The sequence below is a fragment of the Diadema antillarum genome, unplaced genomic scaffold (genome assembly GCF_040938485.1).
Source record: "Diadema antillarum isolate AM-2024a unplaced genomic scaffold, OU_Dant_1.0 scf00000099, whole genome shotgun sequence".
NCBI classification, from domain to species: domain Eukaryota; kingdom Metazoa; phylum Echinodermata; class Echinoidea; order Diadematoida; family Diadematidae; genus Diadema; species Diadema antillarum.
Genome location: NW_027270988.1, coordinates 2230415 through 2252591, shown reverse-complemented (window position 1 = coordinate 2252591; position 22177 = coordinate 2230415). Strand labels below are relative to the sequence as shown.

At 38.3% G+C, this 22177-nt stretch overlaps 1 protein-coding gene across 1 annotated transcript in view; it reads left to right on the top strand.

Moving 5' to 3' along the window:
- The window catches only part of LOC139718779 (thrombospondin type-1 domain-containing protein 7A-like), a 58731-nt gene that overhangs the window by 5791 nt on the left and 30763 nt on the right, over positions 1–22177 (top strand). Inside the window, exons 2-5 of the mRNA XM_071630243.1 lie at positions 14448–14565; positions 15235–15388; positions 17874–18000; positions 18793–18928. Coding sequence (XP_071486344.1) covers positions 14448–14565; positions 15235–15388; positions 17874–18000; positions 18793–18928 — 535 coding nt within the window. The remainder of the gene's footprint in view (positions 1–14447; positions 14566–15234; positions 15389–17873; positions 18001–18792; positions 18929–22177) is intronic.

Sequence of the window (22177 nt, the reverse complement as noted above, 5' to 3'; positions counted from 1 at the left end):
AGGGGTCATGTCCATAAAGGAACTAGGTCAAGGACAAATTCAACTGATTTTAGATGAATATTTTTAATTTGTCCCATACGTAAGGTTTGTTTTTAATTTATGCAAATTGAGGCCATATTTCTTGCATAAATTTGCATAATTGAATATTTTCTTTGCTGGAAATATATAATTTAACTCTTTGGGTACAACATGATATCAATAACTTTTTGATTAAATCAAGATGAATTTTGAGCATCTGAGGGGACATTATCTTGGACTTGCCCACATATGCTCAACTTGTCACGGACGTATGTTAAGGGTAATATTCCCCTTGCCTTCTGAAAGAGGGAAGTCAAAAGACCTTTTATTAAGCGAGGAAAGTGAAAATATGTTGAATTTTCTTTATCGTTGTACTCATGTGACATCACAAGCTATAGTAATCTTCTCATCCAGCCTTCACTGAGCAAAAACTTCAAAAGTGCATAACTCTAGAACGGATTGTCTGATTTTCCTCAAACTTTCACTGATGTGTTCTACTAATATTGCTGCATTCACTCAACCCACATGTCTATGAAGGTGAACTTGTCCTTTAAGGGGAAGGGGGGGGGGGGGTGGAGGGAGTGCAGGAAATTCTGAGTTTGACTGCTAAATCTTGTATGCTTGTGTGTTTGGGTGTGTATCATGTTTGTGTTATATTGTATGGCATGCATATTGATGTGATATACACGTAGCAGACAATTTGTGCCCCCGAAGTGCTCGAGATGATGAGGATGTTGCAAATTGACAAGTATAATTGTGATGATTTACGCCCAACAAACCACCATATTTCCAGTCACAAGGTGGTAGAATGATTAGTGATTTGAAATGTTCACTATCAGTGGCCAGGAGGACCCAGCGAATTAGATTTTCCTCTCATTATGGTCTCATAAAAATGACACCTATATTGTCATAATGTCACTACCTGAAAAAAGAAAAAAGAGAAGAAGACACAAATTTTACATCCATTATATTGTACATGTATATACTGTAGAATCATTCCTTTCAGCTAAAGGGGGGAGATATCTAATTGACAGGGAAGTAGTAAAATCCCAATTTAGAAACGGCTGGACCTGACTCCCTAGGCGCATCAGTGTTCAATGGTGTATAGCATGCCTACATAGAAAACAGCATGATGGTTCAGTGGTGGAGTATGATGATGCAATGGTGTGTGAAGCCTTGTGGTAAAATCGAGAACCTGCAAGTTTTTAAAAAGGAATTCTGGGTACAGTTTTTGGAAGAGGTTCATCTGATTGGTAATTCTCAAATAAAAGCGAAGCTCACACAAAATAAATAGATTTTCGGTTGGGAGCAAATGAAATTCGCTTTTAATAGGAATGGTAGTGTTGGTTGAGATGAAGGATTCAGTTTTAACTTTTTGCCAAATAACTAGAAAGCACTAGTTAGTGAAATATTGACAGTGTACACAATCTACAATCTAAAAGGAATTCAAAATTCATTTTTATAAAGATCACTTTTGAAATGGTGGAGATATCCAAAAAGAAAGTAAAACAAAGTGATCCTAATAAAAAGTGAATCCTACCTTTTATCTCGGACAAGTCTCTAGTTGTAAATTATCTCAGTCATTTCAAAAACGATTTTTATCAAATAAAGTTATTTTTAAACAAATTCCCTTTTATGATATAGAATTGTACGCCTTTTCATTACTTGAGCTCTTCATTATCACACACAAGGAAGTTGGAAACCTCCATGAAGCCCCATCCCAACCAGAACTATACCATCGCTTTTTTTTTAGAGGGGGAAATCTGAAAATTTTAAAGGGGCAGGTAATTCCCCAAGCATGGATTCATTGAGGGCAGACAAATCCCGCGCTGCTTCTCTTTTTCTTCTTCTTAGGTACTGCTCCTTGTTAGAACTTCTTTACCATATTTCTCGTCTTCTATTCTTAATTGTTAGCATTTTTATATTGCTTCTTCTCTTTCTTCTCTTTCATCTTTTCCCATTCTTTTCACCCTTTCCTGTAATATATTCTTATGATATAAATGATGTCCATTGTGACCATGAGATGCAGAAGTTATGTTTTTAGGCATATGAAGTGTGTCTATTTTGACAGAGATTTCAAATTATCATTACTGTTTTTTTCCCCTCCCTTTCTTCCCTTTCTTCTTTTTCTACTTCCCCCTTTTTCTCACCCTCTTTTTTATATTAAAAAATCTAAATGTTTGTTGTGAGATCACTTGTAGAAGTTGTGTTTTTAGGCATGAAGTTTGTCTATTTTGTCAGAGATTTCAAATTAGATAATCATTACTGTTCTTTTTGTTTCTTCCCTTTCTTCTTTTTCTTCTCCCCCCCCCCCCTTTTTCTCACCCTCACTTTCATTATAATATTGTGAAATTAATATTCGTTATGAGATCACTGTGTAGAAGATGTGTTTGTAGGCACGTGAAGTGTGTCTATTTTGTCAGGGATTTGAAATGAGATAAGTGGGAGCTCAGAAGCCATTTTAGCTGTTATCTGTGACGACCAATTCACTGTGCACAGTGATAGTCTGTGTTTATCCAGCCATCGCAGAAGGACAAAAAGCTGCAGAACTGGATGGTGTGGAACAGCATACAGACTGCCAGCTTTGGGGCCAATATCTCATCTAATCTTTCTGATAGACCTCACTTTAAAGGGATGGTAAAGCTATAGTATTGGTAGAGATGAGGATTGGGCTGTAAATTTTTGCTAGATATCAAGAAATCACTCACAAAATAGTACAGAGCATATTTTTCTAAGCTAGGAATTCAAAGTTTGTTTGAAGAAAATCGGTTTTGGAATTGGTAAGACATCCAAAAACAAGATAAAAGAAAGAGATCGTAATAAAAGCTGGGTCTCACCTTTTATTAAGATCACTCCCTTTTGGATATCTCAGCAATTGCAATTAACCAATTTTCATCAAATAAAAAGTAAATTCCTTTTGAATCACATGCTCATAAGAGCTTTGAGATCTTTATCTTACCAAAAATGATAGAAACCTGAAGTTAGGTCTCAACCAAAACTATAATGATCCCTTTAATCTAGTGTCTGTTAGCAGACCATCAAAAAGGTACATCCATGCATCAAAGAGTATTTCATAAGTCAATATAGGATACAATGATCATACAACACAGGAGTGACGTTATGCTTTGCTTCTTTGCAAATAGATTGAACTTGAGATGCTAACAATGTACGTGTAACCTGCACTGTCATTATCTCCCCAACTCCGAAGCAATCTTGAAATGTTTGACGCATGTGAAAAGACCAGGTCCATTTATAATCTCACTTTTGAAAAGCTCTTCAAAGATGATGTCGAGTTGTGCAGTGTTCAGACAGTCATATGAGTATCCCATTTACTGACAGCTAGCTTATAAATGACAGAACTCCATACAACAGCCATGTTATAAAACCTCATGACCTGCCAATCATACATGAACATTTCTTCATAAACTTTAGAAGCTAGTGCCTGAGTACAATGTATGTAGAAAGTACAGACCTTTATATCTAGGTGACTATTCAAAGATTCAGCTTCACCGTCTCAACCATGTTTTAAGACCTGGGTGAATTAGTCTCAGACTGCAGACTCACATCCAGAAATGGGATGTAATTCTGTTTTTGGTGTTCTTGTTGTTGTTGTTCAGACACTTTGAGTGCTTTCAAAGCACTGCACAGTGCTGTCCCGGCACAGAAAGGATCAAAATGCAATTATGAACATTTTTAAAAACTTGTTTCTGGTACAATATGCAGGTCATCTTTTAAACGAGTTCCAAGCTAGTCTGAAAGGAGTCTTATGATGTTACTGTATGTATGTGATATATCAGTCTGATCTCCTGTCTGCCACATGTACATACTGTACAAATTGTATCTGTCTCAAATGTCAGATACCATCTTGCCCCCTTCAGGCCTTGCATCCTGCTTATTTTTCAACTCATCCATCCCCGGTCTGAAAGGCAGATGAGATAATCGGCTGGGACTGAGCCGCAATCAGGGGGAATGTTAATGTCGTGGAGATTACGACATGAGCTTCATCTCCTGGGTATGGGGGGGGGGGGGGGGAGGGGGCACAATCCAGATGCTTGTCATTGCGGTATTGAGCAGAGTTAATGGGATCAGTATCACATCTGAGGCAGCCCTACAGTGTACGTGTAATTTCCAGCTATCACCGCATCAGCCACACATTTGAATTGTCACTGGAGCTGTGAGCATTTACTGTGGTACGCTACTTGGTGTGGATGCTTTTAGAGATGGTTTCCTATCTAAAGTTGGATCACAGCCTGCTAGACCTTGGTGTACACATGTACACATTCACAATGTTTGGGATGCTTAAATTCACATAGTGACACAATTCTTTGTGAAAACAGTGTTTGCACTGAGACACCTACCAGCTTTTTCTAGTTTCTTTTCTCCTCCTCCTCCTCCTCCTCCTCTTTATCATCTTCTTCCTCCTCGTCCCCTATCATCTCCTTTTTCCTGGTCTTCCCTCTCCTCCCCTTCTTCCCCCTTCTGCTGCTTCTCTTGCTCCTCCTTCATATGCTTTATAGAACTTTGATTTCAGTCAGATGTGGATTATATTTGCCATGTTGCTGTGATAATAAGACCTTTGTTTCCTGATTAAAGTATTCAGAAATTGAGTCATATCACATCACTTTGATTGCACTACAATTAAAAGTAACAAGTGAACCCTTAATCAGTTTAAGACTATTCACGAGTATACTCAGGCAGGTGTGTGTGGGAAATGCATGTTTGATAGCAAAGCCAGCTCATCCTCAATGGGTTAAAGGGCACTTGATATCCGCCACATATTTATACTTTCCTCTATAAAGCAATCAGGATTATTTTGAATATTTCTATAAGAATGTCAATGCTGTTGATTTGTCATATGATAAATTTCTTGAGAATTAAACTGAAACTGAAACAAACTTGTTTACACTAAAAATCACTTCATACAAACTCACACTGCACATTTACTGGTATGATCTGTAAGCATTTATCACAGGGATTGATGCACCAATGCAAATAAATCAATTTTATTTCATGAGGGTAGGCTGAGCTTACTCACTGCGTCAGGTGTTCCCTGTGATGTACACTGTCCAACTCCTTTAAAGTACACATCTAGATTCCATGAAGCTCCTTTAATGAATCAATCTGATGTTATTCTTCTTTTCTTTCTCTTTTGGTTTGAATCATATATGATTCTTTGTGATTCAGAATACTTTCTTGCTGGGTGCAGCTAGGGTCATTTAATACTGATTTACGGTACTTACAGAGTATGTTCTATGTATAGTTAGGGATATTCTGCCCCAGAGGACTTGATAATAACCATCTCAATGGGGGCATCCCACGAGTCATACGGTCCACGAGACCGACATCAATAATACATGTAGGTCCATGAGTCATACAGCCCACGAGTTATACGGCTCAGGAGTCATACAGCCCATGAGTTCGACACTACGCACAAAAGACTCATGAGACCGACACTAAGCAAACATAGCCCACGAGACCGACACTAAGCAATAAAGGCTCATGAGACCGACACTAAGCAAAGAAAGCCCACGAGACCGACAGTAGGCAAAGAAGGCCCACGAGACCGACAGGATAAACAGCGCCATCTACATGTCAATCACCTGGGGGGCGTTTCATCAACGAGTTCGTCGGAGGTTTTCACCGACAAATTTGCAATCAGCCAATCAGATGCAAGGATTTCAGTAGCTTTTCAAATTTGTCGGTGAAAACCTCCGACGAACTCGTTGATGAAACGCCCCCCTGTACAGGGTGTTCCATGAACGGAAAAATAACATACTGGCGGTTGTAATTTCGTCACGCTATCAATCGAAAGATGGTGACCATCTACATAATTATGAACGACATCAAACATGTATTTCTACATACTTGGGGGTGGGGGCAAGTGTGTCAGGGAACGACATTGTTATCAAGTAGAAAAATAGAATTGTATTCTTCATGCCCCCCCCCAAAAAAATAGAAGAATTAGTATTCTTCACCCCCCCCCCCTAAAAAAAAGAGACAAAAAAACCCCACAAATGAATTAAAAAGAGGGCAAGAACGATGTATGGATTAATTTTAGAGCTTTGATAATGCCATCGTGCTATTTTAATAGGCTTTCCCAGTTTTTAGCTAGAAGATGGACAGGATATAATTTTTACCTCTTCTCTTTCCCGATTAACTAGTTACTTATTCTATTTTTTACCCTTCTGCTTGGAAGTTTTGCAGTAAGATCTATTTGTAATTTTCTCTGTAACTATAATGTAATGCTACTGATTAAAACGTTTTATGTCGCAGGGATTCACCTCAATTTGTGGCTTGTGTTATTCTCCTCCAAACAGTACATTTTTTTGTGAAATACAATAGCTGTTTTCATGGATCCATCTAATTTTTTTCCGAATCCCTTACGCTACCTTAATAGACGATTACGTTATTTTTTTATTTTTTGTTAATACTAGTTCAACACCCTCGCAGATTTACTGTCGAAAGATCTGTTACACTCTTTTACTGTACTATGTTCATTTTTGTCACAAACAAACACCCATGCAAACACAATTAAAGATCCTGATCATTTCGGGGGGGGGGGGGGGGGGGTGGGGGGGGGGCAACTGATTGAGTAACAGGAGATGGCAACTCCTCTTTTCCATGTCTCATATCTTCGTATGCTATTATCAGGACACCCTATACAATTTATTGGTCTATAGGTGGCGCTGTTCATCCTGTCGGTCTCGTGGGCCTTCTTTGCTTAGTGTCGGTCTCGTGAATCTCTTTTGCGTAATGTCGGTCTCGTGAGCCTTGTATGCGTAGCGTCGGTCTCGTGGACCTTTGAAGTGTAGTGTCGGTCTCGTGGGCTTTGTTTGCTTACTGTCGGTCTCATGAGCCTTTTGTGCGTAGTGTCGGTCTCGTGAGCCATATAACTCCTGGGCTTATTTTACTTGATGTCGAACTCGTGGGCTTTATTTACTCAGTGTCGAACTCGTGGGCTGTATAACTGGTGGGCTGTATGACTTGTGAGCAGTATGACTCGTGGGCTGTATGACTTGTGAGCTGTATAACTCGTGGGCTGTATGACTCGTGGGTGTCGGTCTCGTGACGTGCACCCATCTCAATCCACCTGTCCTTCTACACTGTTTCAATACTTGGATTCCATCTTTACATGTGTATTGATGCTTGATGAAACTCTTCTTTATATTCAGGTATTAAAGGGGAAACCCAGTCCAAATATTAGTTAGTCTAATAAAAAAGAATTCATTCTTAAGAGTTCAATGGTAAAAATTTGACTGAAATTGGATGAAAAATAAGGAAGTTATGTTATGACTTTTGAGGTTTTGCTAATTTTCTGCAAAACAGTCCTTTTACAGTGGATCATATGCAAATGAGTGAGGCAACCATGTCATACCCCCACAATTTTCCGTTGATCATGTACCAAAAAAAAAAAAAAAAACCAACAACAAATGATGAAAATTCATTGTTTCTGTCATTGAAGTCTGAAACATGACATTTGTCCTGGTTGAATTTAAGAATAGTGATCAGTTATACAATGATTTGAGCCTTCAGCATAATTGTGTTTGAATGAAAAACTTGAAATGTCAACATTTTATGTACAAACTATGGTAATATTCATATTGACTGTTCAAGAACTGTCCCCCCCCCCCCCCCAAAAAAAAAAAAAAAGCGAAACTCCAAAATGCCACAGTAACTTCCTTATTTTTCATCCAATTTCTATCAAAGTTATACCATTGAACTCATAATATTTTACTCTTTCTTATCAGACGATCTTACATTTGGACTGGATTTCCCCTTTAACAAATGTATTGTCTGTCATTAATTTGAAAATGAGGGTAAAACTTCCATTCATTACACAAAAAAATGGTCTAGATTCTTTCATTCTCTGATTAATCCCAAATCTCACAGCCGTATAACATCTGAAGAAGGATTCTACAAGGAGGATAATAAGGGCCTCTTGTTATTTAATGCTGTATCATCCATCCGTACTCATTAATAGATTACCTGCTGATGATCGTGAACTCAAATTCCATGCTTAGACTGTGGCACTCTCCTGACAAAGTCTAATTTAGGATCAGTAGAGGTTTTTCTTGTAGAAGCTCAATAAGTCACACCTGTCAACGTATTTTGTGATAGTTCGAGGAGACTTGTATGAAAGGAGAAGCATGCAGGGGACGAAAACCTTTGCCAAGGTCATAAGGTCACCAATGCCATAGAAAGCTATGTGCATCCTTTCAAAAACATTATGACATCCTGAAATGATCTAAAACAAGAACATAAACAAAAAACAACAACAACAAACATCTTCCTGGAGAAGTGAGTTTTTTTGAAACCCTACATTTTTTTTTCCAGTTTTTTTTTTTTACCCAAGTGTAATTGATCACTCCCAGGTTCATTACCAGTTTTATTCTGATTTTTGGTGATGTCACATCCACCCTCAGTGCAGGGGGATCTCCTGCCCACCATGCCATAGACACTGTTAATCTAGAGCTACAATGTATGATTGTGGCCTCAACTCAAAGACAGTGTCAGCAATTTACCAGAATGTTCTTTTTTTCCTCACACATGCATGTTTCAGGCCAGCCTCTTTTTTTTTTTTTTTTGGGGGGGGGGGGGGGGGGAGGGCAGTGTAAATGGTGTGCACATCAAAACACTCTGTTTCCAATCTAGTTTTTGAAAATATTGTAAATTCCCCTTGTGTCTACTTTTTACCAGCAAGCAATACACTGCAAGTTGATATGATTGTTTGTTTGTTTATTTGTTTGTTTGTTTTTACTTGCATTTGTCATAAACTATAGTACAATGTAACAGGGTAGACCTATGTATTTTTTTTTTTGGGGGGGGGGGGGGGTGGAGAACTGATTCCAAAGGAGTTTACTGAATCCCTGGGATGTCACAGGTGTTTCTTATTACCAATCTAGACTAGAGTGTGAATATGCCTCAAGGAACAGAGTAATTATCCAGCCAGTCTCTGCCTGACCTTGGTAATTAGCATCAACGAGGTTAATTTGTGTATACCACATGGTTTCATGTGGGGACAAGCCACTCTTTCTGTAAAACTCCCTTCTATTGTACAAGTCAGCATAGAGTCCAGTTATACAGTGTAGGTACAGTGTAACAAAGGAGCTGGAACAATTTTCCTGGTATTGCATAGCAATTTGCTCTGTGTTTTGGTATGACTGCTATAGATATGAAATGTCATTTTCATAGCAATATAAAATGAAACAATTCACAACAACTTCAACGCTATTGTTTGTTTCGTTTTTTTTTTCTTCAAATCATGTGAAAAAACAAACAAACGCATGACGTTCAAATTGCAATGTTTGTTGATTCATTGCATAGACTTGAAGTTGTACACCATTTTGTTCAAAATGAAGGTCCATTGTCTGAAAGTGCTATTAAATATTGAAACGGAAAATCATTCTTTGAAGGAGCAGTACGTCTACAAAAGCTGCCTTTCCCAGTATAAGGTTAGGTTTAAATAACATTTTCTGTGTTTACTTTGAAATTGTTAGCACTTTTTGCCTTTCGTTCCATAACAATCCTGTCTTTGAAGAATATCAGGAAAGGGAGAGAGAGAGAGAAAAAAAGGTGCTGATCATGAAACTGACAGCAATTGTGTCTGTAACGTTTCCTCTCAGTGAGTGGCTTGTGCCAAAGAGGTGCTTATTTCCGCTGAGCCATAAAAAAGTGTTGAAATGGTCGTCCTTTTAGTAGGCCTATTTACCAAGTTGTAATACTGCCACATGGTTTCCACATTACTGGTTTATCTGTCATATGAGTCATACATTGCTTTATTACAACTGTATGTGTGTTTTTTTTTTGTAGAGTCTTGCTGTGAATAGCTTGTATCTCTTCCTGTCTGTCTGTATGTCGATCTGTCTGTCTGCCTGTCTGTATCTTCAGTCCTTTTTTCTTCCTTTTTACGAGTTCCTTCTGCATTACAAATTGATATAAAGTACAAATGTCCCTATTGTTAACCTAGGAAGTTTACGTAACTATATAGCCCGTGGTTATTGCATAATGTGTGCACATATTCAGTGCATAATAGCCAGCAGGTTTCAAGCTCAAATTACCCTTGGACCTACAGTAGACCTGTATTTTCATTGGTGGACCTCTGCGCCAGTAGTAAATGTGATGCATCATAATTAGGACGCCTATGCAGCTGGCTTATATGTTTTTACGTTTACAAAGATGAAACCTGTACTAAACTTATACCACTTTCATTGATTCAGACCTGTCAGTCTGTCTGTTCAATAGTACAGATGAAAACTTGAGAACATAACTGTCCACTTCTCAAACTATTAAACTGAATATTCTTTCTGCCTTATGTGCCGAATAGACATAGTTGGGGAATCCTTCCCTTTAAGGACTTTACTGGCTGTCGAGGTCAGCTTTAGGCATGTGAGTAGAGAAGTGGTTTCCTTCTCTGATGCCCTTGAAACAGTTGATGCTAGCTATCTGGCATAGTAATGTGAAGATATGAAGTTAAAACACACACACACACACAATATTAAGAGAATTTAAAGGGACAATACAAACACAGAGGTTTCACAGCCTCAAGGTAATAAAAATAATTACAGTGTATTGATATTGTTCTTTCGTGCAAATTATATGACAGATCTACCAAGGAAAGACAGATTATCCATGTCTATTAGTAGGCTGCTACTTGTTATTCAAATGATTACAAGTTAATATCCTTTTTGATGTACAGTATTTGGTAGCGTATGGAGGTGTTAAAGCTAACCTAAAAAAGAATCACTTTGACACAAATTTGACCCAGTAAGAGATGTTATGGCTGTGTCACAAGTGGATCATTACCTGTCAGTCGTGATAATGCCTATCGAAGACTATAGTCCCAAGTATACTTGGGAGGTGTCTACTGGGTCAATCCACGTCAATATATCATCCAGTGCTTGTCACCCAACCCCCTCCGATTTTCTTTAAAATCACACCAAATGTTCCCCAAAGTGTCTGACGGAAAATTCCAAAATATTTTGCCCCAAGGTCAATTGGTTGCTAAGATACAGCCTCACATAGCAACCAATGCGCATTCCAAAATATTACTTAAAAGAAAATTATGCATTTTTGATTGATTGTGGTAGCATGGATATTTATGCAAAAGTGTTCATTATCTGGAAATTGAGAGAACTTTATAGTCTTTGCAAGAAAAAGTGACTGTGACGCAAAATTGACTTTTCGTTAACGTGCACGAAGTCACCGAAAAGGGTGTTAAATGTTAATTTTGAAAATTTCAATGCATATTTAGAGGCTAATATCTTCCACATTTCATCACCTCAGGTTCTAAGATATTATGCTGTTGGAGGCTTTGACTTGCTCAGTAATTTTGAAAAAAAAATCAGCGGATTCGTGCTCACCTTTTTGTATGGAGAGCGCCCTCAAAGTTGACAAAAATGAAAAATGTGTCAAATTCAAGGTCACGGATCACCCTTCGTCCCACCTAGGAATGGCATCAATTTTTGTGTATTGATAGACATTTACCTATAGATATTATCTTGGGTTACCAAAGAAATTTTGCTACCGAAATGTTAAATGGTAAATTTGCCCCACTGAAAATGGTCGTAAATGGCCAAATTTCCATGTAATATCACATATTGGGTTTAGAGGACATTTCAAATGTCCATGCTTTCAAGATGAAAAGCCGTAGACCTGTGATATTTGCTGTAGGGGTAGTCTGTAATACATATCTTAGTAATATATACCACAAAACACTTTCATTACATAATAATGACCTTGAAATTTAATCCAAAATTTGATAAAAACAATAAGTCGCTCTACAAAATTGTATTTTCCTCATTGCACTGCATACTAATATGTGTTTTGAATGACTTTTCACAGAGCAATATTTCAAGAACTATGAATGCTGACAGCCTATCATATTAAGGTTCTAAACTATTTGTGCTCTTCTTTCAGAGTTAGTGTCAATTTGATCATGAATGTTATACCCTTGACCTTGAAGTGCTTCTAAAAAGCTCTGTAAATTTGTTAACTACAAATTACACGTACACAACAGGTGTTTTATGGCATAACATACTAGTGATTCTTTCACAAACACAAAAGTTTTTATGGTGTAAATGTTATATACTGGAATTAATCTATATGTGCTTGCAAGATATGTTACAATTAATTACTTTGTTCTGACAGTGACCCTAAATTTCAATCACAAAAGGGGACAGTAATATTTTGTGATTTCGTGTGCATTTCCTATGGAAAACAGTGCTTTGTGGTAAAAGTCATAAAAACTTGACCATTTTTACTATCTATCACTTTGATTGATTAATTCTATTCAAATTATGGTAGAAAAAGTGGGCTGTGACAATTTCCAATAAAAAAAAAATGCTGTAGAAAATTAAAAAAACAAAGAAATACATAACAAATTTACCAAAAACAAGAAAATATATAGGAATGGAAATGATTTTTGAATTGTCATAAGTTACAGAACAAATCCCCCCAAAAAGAAGACTCTCAGTGCTTTTAATTTGCTTTTCACAGGCTAGAATAAGAATCTTATGTGTTGGGAGCAATGTCCATATATATTATGTACTTACAGTGTAAATACAGGTCTTTATGGGCAGGAATAGACATTTCTCCTGATTTTGAAGGTCATAAATTCAGGGTCATTGTCAGAACAAAGTAATTAATCAAACATATCTTACAAGAACCTATAGATTTATTCCACTATATAACATTTACACCATAAAAACTTTTGTGTTTGCGAAAGAATCACTAGTATGTTATGCCATAAAACACCTGTTGTGTGTGTAATTCGTAGTTAACAAATTTACAGCTATTTTTAGAAGCACTTTAAGGTCAAGGGTATGATATTCATGATCAAATTGACACTAAATCAGAAAGAAGAGCGCAAATAGTTTAGAACCTTGATATGGCAGGCTGTCAGCTTTCATAATTCTTGAAATATTGCTCTGTGAAAAGTCATTCAAAACACATATTACATACAATGCAATGAGGAAAATAGAGCGACATTGTTTTTATCAAATTTTGGATTGAATTTCAAGGTCATTATTATGTAATGATGTTGTGTGGTATATATTACTAAAATATTTATTACAGACTACCCCTACAGCAAATATCACAGGGCTACGGCTTTTCATCTTGAAAGCATGGACATTTGAAATGTCCTCTAAACCCAATATGTGATATTACATAGAAATTTGGCCGTTTACGACCATTTTCAGTGGGGCAAATTTACCATTTAACATTTCGGTAGCAAAATTTCTTTGGTAACCCAAGATAATATAGGTAAATGTCTATCAATACACAAAAATTGATGCCATTCCTAGGTGGGACGAAGGGTGATCCGTGACCTTGAATTTGACACATTTTTCATTTTTGTCAACTTTGAGGGCGCTCTCCGTAAAAACGGTGAGCACGAATCCGCTGATTTTTTTTTTTCAAGATTACTGAGCAAGTCAAAGCCTTCAACAGCATAATATCTTAGAACATGAGGTGATGAAATGTGGAAGATATTAGCCTCTAAATATGCATTGAAATTTTCAAAATTAACATTTAACACCATTTTCGGTGACCTCGTGCACGTTAACGAAAAGTCAATTTCGCGTCACAGTCACTTTTTGTTGCAAAGACTATAAAGTTCTCTCAATTTCCAGATAATGAACACTTTTGCATAAATATCCTTGCTACCACAATCGATCAAAAATGCATAATTTTCTTTTAACTAATATTTTGGAATGCACATTGGTTGCTATGTGAGGCTGTATCTTAGCAAATAATTGACCTTGGGGCAAAATATTGTAGGATTTTCTGTCAGACACTTTGGGGAAAATTTGGTGCGATTTTAAAGAAAATCGGAGGGGGTTGGGTGACAACTTTTCTGAAAATTGGATGATTTGACGTGGATTGACCCTACTGGAAGTGAGTATCACAGCAAAAGCAGAGCTGATCATCATGTGTAATGCAATTTAACTGTCAAATTGCCTGAAAAATCCAGCAAAACCTATTCAAAATACAGTTCTGACCTATGCAAGGCTGAACCTTGAGTTCAGAAACATGATTAGAGAAAAAGCAAATTGGAATATTTGACCACAATTACTTGAGATTAGCATGAAACATGTTCCATAGCAAGTTTTATTATTAATTACTTTTTTTTCAGCCAGTGTGAAATCAGCCATTGGTGATCAGAAATGCCGTGTGAAGATTCTACCCACTACCAGGCTTTATTTGTTATGAGAGAAGTGCGTATAGAATCATCAGACACAGAAATGTGACATTTTCTCTGCATATGCTTCTGCCATACTTTTAAAGACTTGACATGTAGTTTGCAAAGCTGCAGGCATTATAGAAATGCAATTGGCAGTGAAACACTTTTTAACCAATCTTCAAGATAGATTGAAGTTATGAATGTGAATGGGTATTAAAATGAAGCTCTGTTCTTGTCCCTATTCCAGCCATCCTCAGCGGCTCCAGAGTCTTGCATGGTGGGACAGAGGTACCGGAGGGTGGACTGTGTGGATGTGAATGGGGAGATATCAGATGAGGACCACTGCCTTCAGAGTGGGACACCTGGTCAGTATTAACAATCTTCTCTTCTCATACATATCCTCTACCATTGTCATATACAGGGGCGGATCCAGGGATTATGTAAAGAGGGGGTGCGTTTACAAAAATGAAGGGGGGGGGGGAGCATGCGCACCCCTCCCCATTTTTTCCTTTCATTTCTTGTGTTTTAACGAAAAATAAAGGGGGGGGGGGGGCACGCGCCCGGTGTGCTCCCCCCTGGATCTGCCACTAACATAATTACACAAATATGTGTTTCTGGCTCAAGCATTGAGTGCTCTTATAGTATGGTCATGTTGCATAAAATCCAAAAAGAAAAATATTTTTGTACTCTACAGAAAACTAAAGACAATTCCAAGAACAAAATATGTACCACCTGTATATTTTTTTTCAGGCAAATTTTCCAGTTTTGAGTTTGTTTTGTTTGCTTTTTTTTTTCATCCGTATCAAATGTCTGCAACTTTATCGGGTTTGCTTGTTGGTCAATGGCTCACATATATAAGTCACAAGATGGTTGCAATTATTTGGACCTACTGTGATTCAATGACTTCATAACAGGTTGTTGCAGTCATAGACACAAAGCTACATCAAGATAGTAAAGTGATGATATCTGTACCGTCTTGGGCAGTAGCTCTCCATTTTCGTATCATAATCTTTTTCTCATCACCTACTCCACAGTTTCAGAAAACAGTCTACAGACAGCAAACTTCCGGCCTGCAAGCCGTGAGATCTGCACAGTGCCCTGTGACTGTCTGGTCTCGCTCTGGTCTGACTGGAGCGAGTGTTCAATGACCTGCCATGACCCCAGCCAGCCAGAGGTCAGAGGTCATAGGTGAGTGTATGTCATTTAAAGATCATTTGTTTCTCCATGCATTGGTACTGCTGTAGTACCCCCACCCACCCAAAACAAAACAAAACAAAACAAAACAAAATAGCAACAAAGCAAAACAGAGGAAAAAGAAAAGAAATGATGTTTAACTGGAAAACCATTTTTGCCAGAAATTTATCCAAAAAAATCACAGTTAAAAACTTTTCTTACCAATGGAGGATAAATTGTTAGATTTATTACAAAAGTGATGCCCTTTTATAATGCGGAATAATCTTTTAGCTGTCATAGAATCTATATTATGTGTGAAGGAATTTAGGACAGTCTCTGATTTCATGCCAAACTTGTGTGTTTTGGAATAGCACCACCAAGTTGATATGCTAACCCATTGAGGATGGGCTGATTTTGCTACAACATGCATTTCCCATAGACACTTGCCCGAGTATGCTCGGGACTCGTCCTCAACGGGCTAATGAAAGAGATGACCAACTCTTTGGAGAATGCTGGTGTTCTAAATGAAAGTGGTGAATCAGAGCAGTGGTGGTGGCTTAAATAAAATAAGTAAGAATGAAATTAACCCTTTGGGGACTTCAGGGTCCTGTTTCATTTACATGGGAACAATATCAAGCCAAAAAAGCGACCCACAGTTGAGATAGATTCAGATCAGATCTAGTACAATTGCAGGTTTAGGAACATTAATAAACCATGTGAGTGTAGATATTAAAGAATATGTATTTGAGAACAAGGCAAGATTTGGTGGATGCCTGTCTAGCAATCTAGAGGTCATCGCTTTTGAGTCCAACTTGAATATGTATGCCCATGTTTTTTTTTATTATGGCTACCACTAAAACACTATCAGTGTCTATTTTTACGTAATACATCGATGAAGGGCAATTTGTTAATTGTTATTTGAGAACAAGGCAAGTTTTGGTGGATGCCTGTCTAGCAATCTAGAGGTCATCGCTTTTTGAGTTTAACTTGAATATGTATGCCTATGATTTTTTATTTTGGCTACCACTAAAACACAATTAGTGTCTATTTTTATGCCTCCGCCACGAAGTGGTGCCGGAGGCATTATGTTTTCAGGTTGTCCGTCCGTCCGTCCGTCCGTCCGTCCGTCCTTCCGTCCGTCCGTCCGTCTTTCCGTCCGTCCGTAATGAATTTTGTGGACAAGGTAACTATCAAAACCTGTTGAGGTATCCTAATGAAACTTGGCATGTATGTGTATTAGGGGGTGAAGTTGTGCCTATCAACTTTTGGGTGCACGTGCTCAAGGTCAAAGGTCAAAAGGTCAAGGTCAAATACATAAAATTTCACTATTTCCACTATATCTATGCAGTGCCTGAAGATATTTTCTTGAAACTTAGTGTATACATGTATTAGCCAATTTAAATTCTCTGGTGAAAGTTTGGGTCATGAGGTCAAAGGTCAAAGGTCAAAAGGTTGAGTAAAAGTATTAAAACTTCTTTTTTTTTCTCTGTAAATTGGAAAATTATTCAAGGTATCTTCATGGAACATAGTATATACATGTACTGACTAGCAGTGATTATCTAGAGAATGTAGCGTTCATGGGGTCAAAGGTCAGGGGTCAAAGGTCAAGTGCAACACTTCAAAATTTTACTATTTCCCTCATGTTCATGCAATGCCAGCAGGATTATTATTTTTTTTTTACACTTGGTGTATGCACGTGTAACCTAATAGAAATTCTCTTGAGAGTTTTTTTTTTCTTTTTCTTTCTTTTTTTTTGCCTCAAAGGTCAAAAGGTCAAAGATCAAGTGAAAGTGCTGAACTAATTTTTTCCTCCATATCTCGGAAGTGGCTCAATTTATCGTGAAACTTACTGCATATTTATGCATGTTCCACCTGAACGTGATTATCTTATGAATTTTAGGGTCAAAGGCCAGATGAACATGGTAACAATTTACTATTCAGTACAGAAATTGCACTTTTTCTCCATACCGGTACCATGAAAATTACTGAATGCATAAATGTATGAATGGGTCAAAGTCAAGTTAAAGTCCTTAAATCCCCAAATACATGCTCTTCTATTCATCCAATTAAACCAAGGTCAAGGAAGGTGAACATTCAACACATTTGTGACAAACTTGTCATTTCATTATTTTGCCAGTTTTGTGAAAATGTAATCACACATTGTCCACATGTACTATCTAGACCTATTAGGAGAATCATGCATTATGGCGGAGGCATACCAGTCGCCATAGCGACATTTCTAGTTACGTAATACATCGATGAAGGGCAATTTGTTAATTGTTATTTGAGAACAAGGCAAGTTTTGGTGGATGCCTGTCTAGCAATCTAGAGGTCATCGCTTTTTGAGTCCAACTTGAATATGTATGCCTATAATTTTTTATTTTTGCTACCACTAAGACACAATCAGTGTCTATTTTTACGTAATACTTTGATGAAGGGCAATTTGTTAATCAGTTTAGAATCAACTGTCATGAAAATGTGTGTTTTGTTCTCTGAAAAGGACACGATCTAGGAGGGTGATTCGGGCAGCTTCCAATGGAGGGGTGCCCTGTCCGCCCCTCACAGACCACCAGCCGTGCGAGGAGCGGAATATGACAATCTGCCCACAGTATGTGTGGTTTCTGCAGGTGAGTTTGGGTCCTATAAGGGACTCTAGCAGGGATTCTCTCTCCCTAATGAAACTTTTTTTTTGTTTTTGTTTGTTTCTTTGATATTGCAATTTTACTGTGAAATCTACAACTCCATCTGATTTCTTTCTTCCTTTGCCACTTTCTTCTGCTTTATCCCCCATCTTCTCCCCCTTCCGCCCCCAAAGTTATCCCTTGCTCCCTACCTTTCTAACTTGTCCCTCTCTACTGCACACTTGCATATACTCTATTTCTTTTTTCACTGTTTGTTTCACTTCCATTTTAGCAGAAGTGCTTTCTTAATTTTCAACAGCCAAAATGTGTTTTATATGAATAAGGTATTTTTCCCCATACAGCATGCATGGACTCTAGGGCTTTGAGTATCGAACAGTGATGAATTGCTTTTACTCCATGATAGGAAAGGTTGCATGAGCTCCTGACATGGGTCAAATTGAGGATTGTGTTCTGTTTTTTCAATGATGCAATTGTGATGAAATTATAACAAAAATTGCTGTTGGGTCCTTTTTACAGGTGTAGTGAAAAAAATGTACCCTTACTATCATGTACACACTAACAGATTACTGGGCAGCTGTAAAAAAAAAAACCCAAACAAAACCAAAAAAACAAACCACCTTAATCATCACCAGGAAATTTGCATACCAGAGGGCAATCCTTTCAACTTTGCATGAATTTTGTAACCCCACCTGCAGAAAGCTCTACTTCAAGAACTTTCCATACATATTTTCTTAAACAGTTTTTCACGTCATAACGTTTCTCTCACACTGTGTCCAGGATTGGCAAGAATGTCATCTGACGGGGAATTCCAGCGAGGCATGCGGTGCCGGAATCGCTACGAGACAAGTCTTCTGCATGGAGAACGGCAGCTCACCCCTCTCACTACATGAGGACTCCACCTGTCAAGAGTCTGGTACGTTTAACCCTTTCTGCGCCAGGGACTTAGGACAGTGTGTACAATGCTATGGGGTTTTCTGTGTCAATCAGCACTCAAAGCATACAAGGGCCCGAATTCACGAAGGTGGTACAAATGAAACCATGGCTTAAACCATGGACAAAAACCATGGAGCGCCAACTGTCGCGTGGAATAATTTGTTACGAAATCAGTCACTTCGTCAAAAAATGATTATTTTGTAACGAAATGACAACATTTTGTAACTAATGAACATTTGTCCACGAAATGATGATTTTGTTAACGAACGGTCATTTTGTCAACGAAATGACCACTTTTGTAACAAAATATTCCGTGCGACAATTGGCGCTCCATGGTTTTTGTCCATGGTTTTAAACCATGGTTTCATTTGTACCATCTTCATGAATTCGGTCAGTGTCTTTGGGTCATTCTTTTACACACAAAACACATACCTCCAGTCTGAGATGTGAATAACAAGTGGAGGAATACCTTTAAAATTACATCTCTGTCAGGGCCCTGTTTTATCAAAAGATGTAATTGATTTTAAATTTCCTAAACACACAGGCTGCCATAGACTTATGATAGAAATCAACTTTATAATCAATTTTAGCTCTTCATTAAACAGGGCCTAGGTGTAATTTGCTTGAATTTTCTTGAATTTCATGAGTCACTTCTTGTAATGTGAATGAATTTTTGAATGCGCAGAAAGCTTCTGTGCATGCTGAAGAGCCCTGTCACAGATGCACTGTGGAATTCCTTTGTGCGGTTGTCGCTTCAGGTTGTCTCACGCACGTCCCAATTCCCATATGTGACCCGCTACAACAAAAAGATCCTAAAGTCGCGCACGGTCGAAGCCGTGAAAATCGTGTTTGAAGTCAGAGCATTAAAATTTGTCAAAACTTACGATTTTCTGATGTTGATATATTATTGGAGTCTATTATGTCTTCTATCATCTGTCGAAATTTTGAAGCAAAATGATCAAAGGGAAGACCAAAAAATAGCGTTTTTCTGAGCCATGTTTTTTGCCGTTTCAACGAAGCAGAAACTGGTTCGAAAATTTGGATTGAGCGCCACAGATAGGTTCCGCCCCTAACAACGACCAGAGTGATCTCATTGGTCAGTTTGCTGCTTGCTGCTAATCGAAGCGTGAAGCTCGCACACTGCCCAGTCGACTGGTGCGTGCGGGCGGGGTACGCTATGCTCAGCCGCTTCTCACATCCTAGTCACTGATTGGTTGGTGAGGAGACCGCCGACGCTGATGTGCTTGAATGAACTCTTCGAGGGTTGCTAGGGCTTACCTTCTATTGTCCAGAGGTGAAAACTGACTTGCATGTCCCTTGATCGCGATTGCGTCGAAAGGAAGACTTTTAGGGCGCTTTTCTCGAAACAGTGATTTTCCAGACGTCTCGACATGCTCTCTTTTAAACATCGATATCTCCGCAGCCGATTATTTTTATAAAATGTGATTATATATCAATTTAAAGCAGAAAGATTAGGGGATTATATCATGCAATTTTCAAATAATCGACCTCGCCCGACTTTAGGATCATTTTGTTGTAGCGGGTCACATATGATTCAATGAAGTTATTTGTCTTCTTTTTTCTTGGCCATAATTCAGCTTAAAAGAGTTAAAAGTGTCTAAGTTTTACTGATTTGCAGTCACTAGAGTCATGGTTCACAACTGCAAGGCTTCAGTGTGCTGGTCACATGATGGAAAGAGAAGAAATCTTCAACAGTGATTACCCCTGGATAAAGACAGGGTATGACATGAGTGCATTATATGCAGCCAAAACCAGGGCGAGTTTGTCCCATGAGCTATCCCATAATGCATCAAAAACGCTGCTCTGCGCACGGTAGGAACCCATGCGCTTTCACTTTAGCACTCATATGAACATTAGCATACACGTAGTTATTGGAAAATTTGTTGTTCTTGTTCTGTAGAATACTAGAACAAAAACAGGGCATGCTGTTGTCAAATGAAAAATGAGCTCAAGTAATGGCATGATTTCTAATTGATTCATATACTCCAAGGGCTAAACTGGTTATGTAGAAGATAAACCAAGGGTGTTATAGGAGACCCACTTGTACTGCATGGTGAAATTAACACCAAACGACAAGGAAATTTGTCTATGGTCATCAGGCCCTATTTCCTGTGAAATTTGCAGAGAATGAGAAATGTCCTGGAGTTGAGACTAGCTCTTCCAATAATTCAGACTGATGAAGATTGCGAAAGCAGAAATTCACTCTCATTTGCACTCTGCTTGGTTTATGTGTACTCAACCCATTTCATGTGAGATTCTGACATTCCCATAGACTTTGTGTAGCAGCCAGCAGGTTTTCAAAGCAGATGGGTTAACAAAGTACCCACTGGCATTCTTTAAGAGGGGGGTTGAAGATGGCCTTGGTGCAGGGATGCGGTGTTTGAGTGGCATTCGTTGAGGAGGCGGTCGCTACGTACTGAGTGATAAATGGGAGCAGTCTCCACTGTGTCTCGGCTTCAATCAGATACAGCTCAAAGCTGTTCCATATGTCTGTCACACTTTCTCCTGGGCATGTCAGGCTCTCTCTAATTATAGCATCATTATTATCTCTCAGTCCCAATGATGAGGGAAGGCTGTGTGGAGGTCAAATTTGTGGGAGAAGAGTTTAAGTGCTCTGTCTATCGAAGGAAAAACTGCGAAAGATTACACTTTGTTGACAGATAACCTGGAGTGTTAACCTTAACTAGGCCGGGCTATTTAGGTAGATCATAGAGCCGGGGGGGGGGGGGGGGGGGCCTCCCAGGCCCCCCCTCCAGATCTCGGCTGTCGACCGCGCGCATGAAATCAGACAATTTGGTATAAATCACTAAATAAAGCTCAAAATGGGCACTTTTTTTGTGTGAATGTTCTTTTTAGTGTCCTGAGTAAATATAAGAGAAAAAAATTGTGCCATCAGAAAAAATTTCTTAAGTATTTTATTGTTCTTTCTAATTTCTTATGTATTTCCTTGTTTTTCGACTTTATGTTTTCCATTGTTTTTTCGATGAAACTTGTCCGCAACATTGTTCTGATCAAGAAAATATGTTATTAACTGATTTTAATCAATAAAACCCCCAAATAATCATACTTTTATGAAATTTGCCTGTAAGCACAGTTTGCATTGAAATTGTACACGAATTCACGTTTTTGCGCAATTTTTGGTTTGACATGCACATACATATTTATGCGTAACTTCCAAACCACACGCCCGGGCATCGCAAATTTGGTG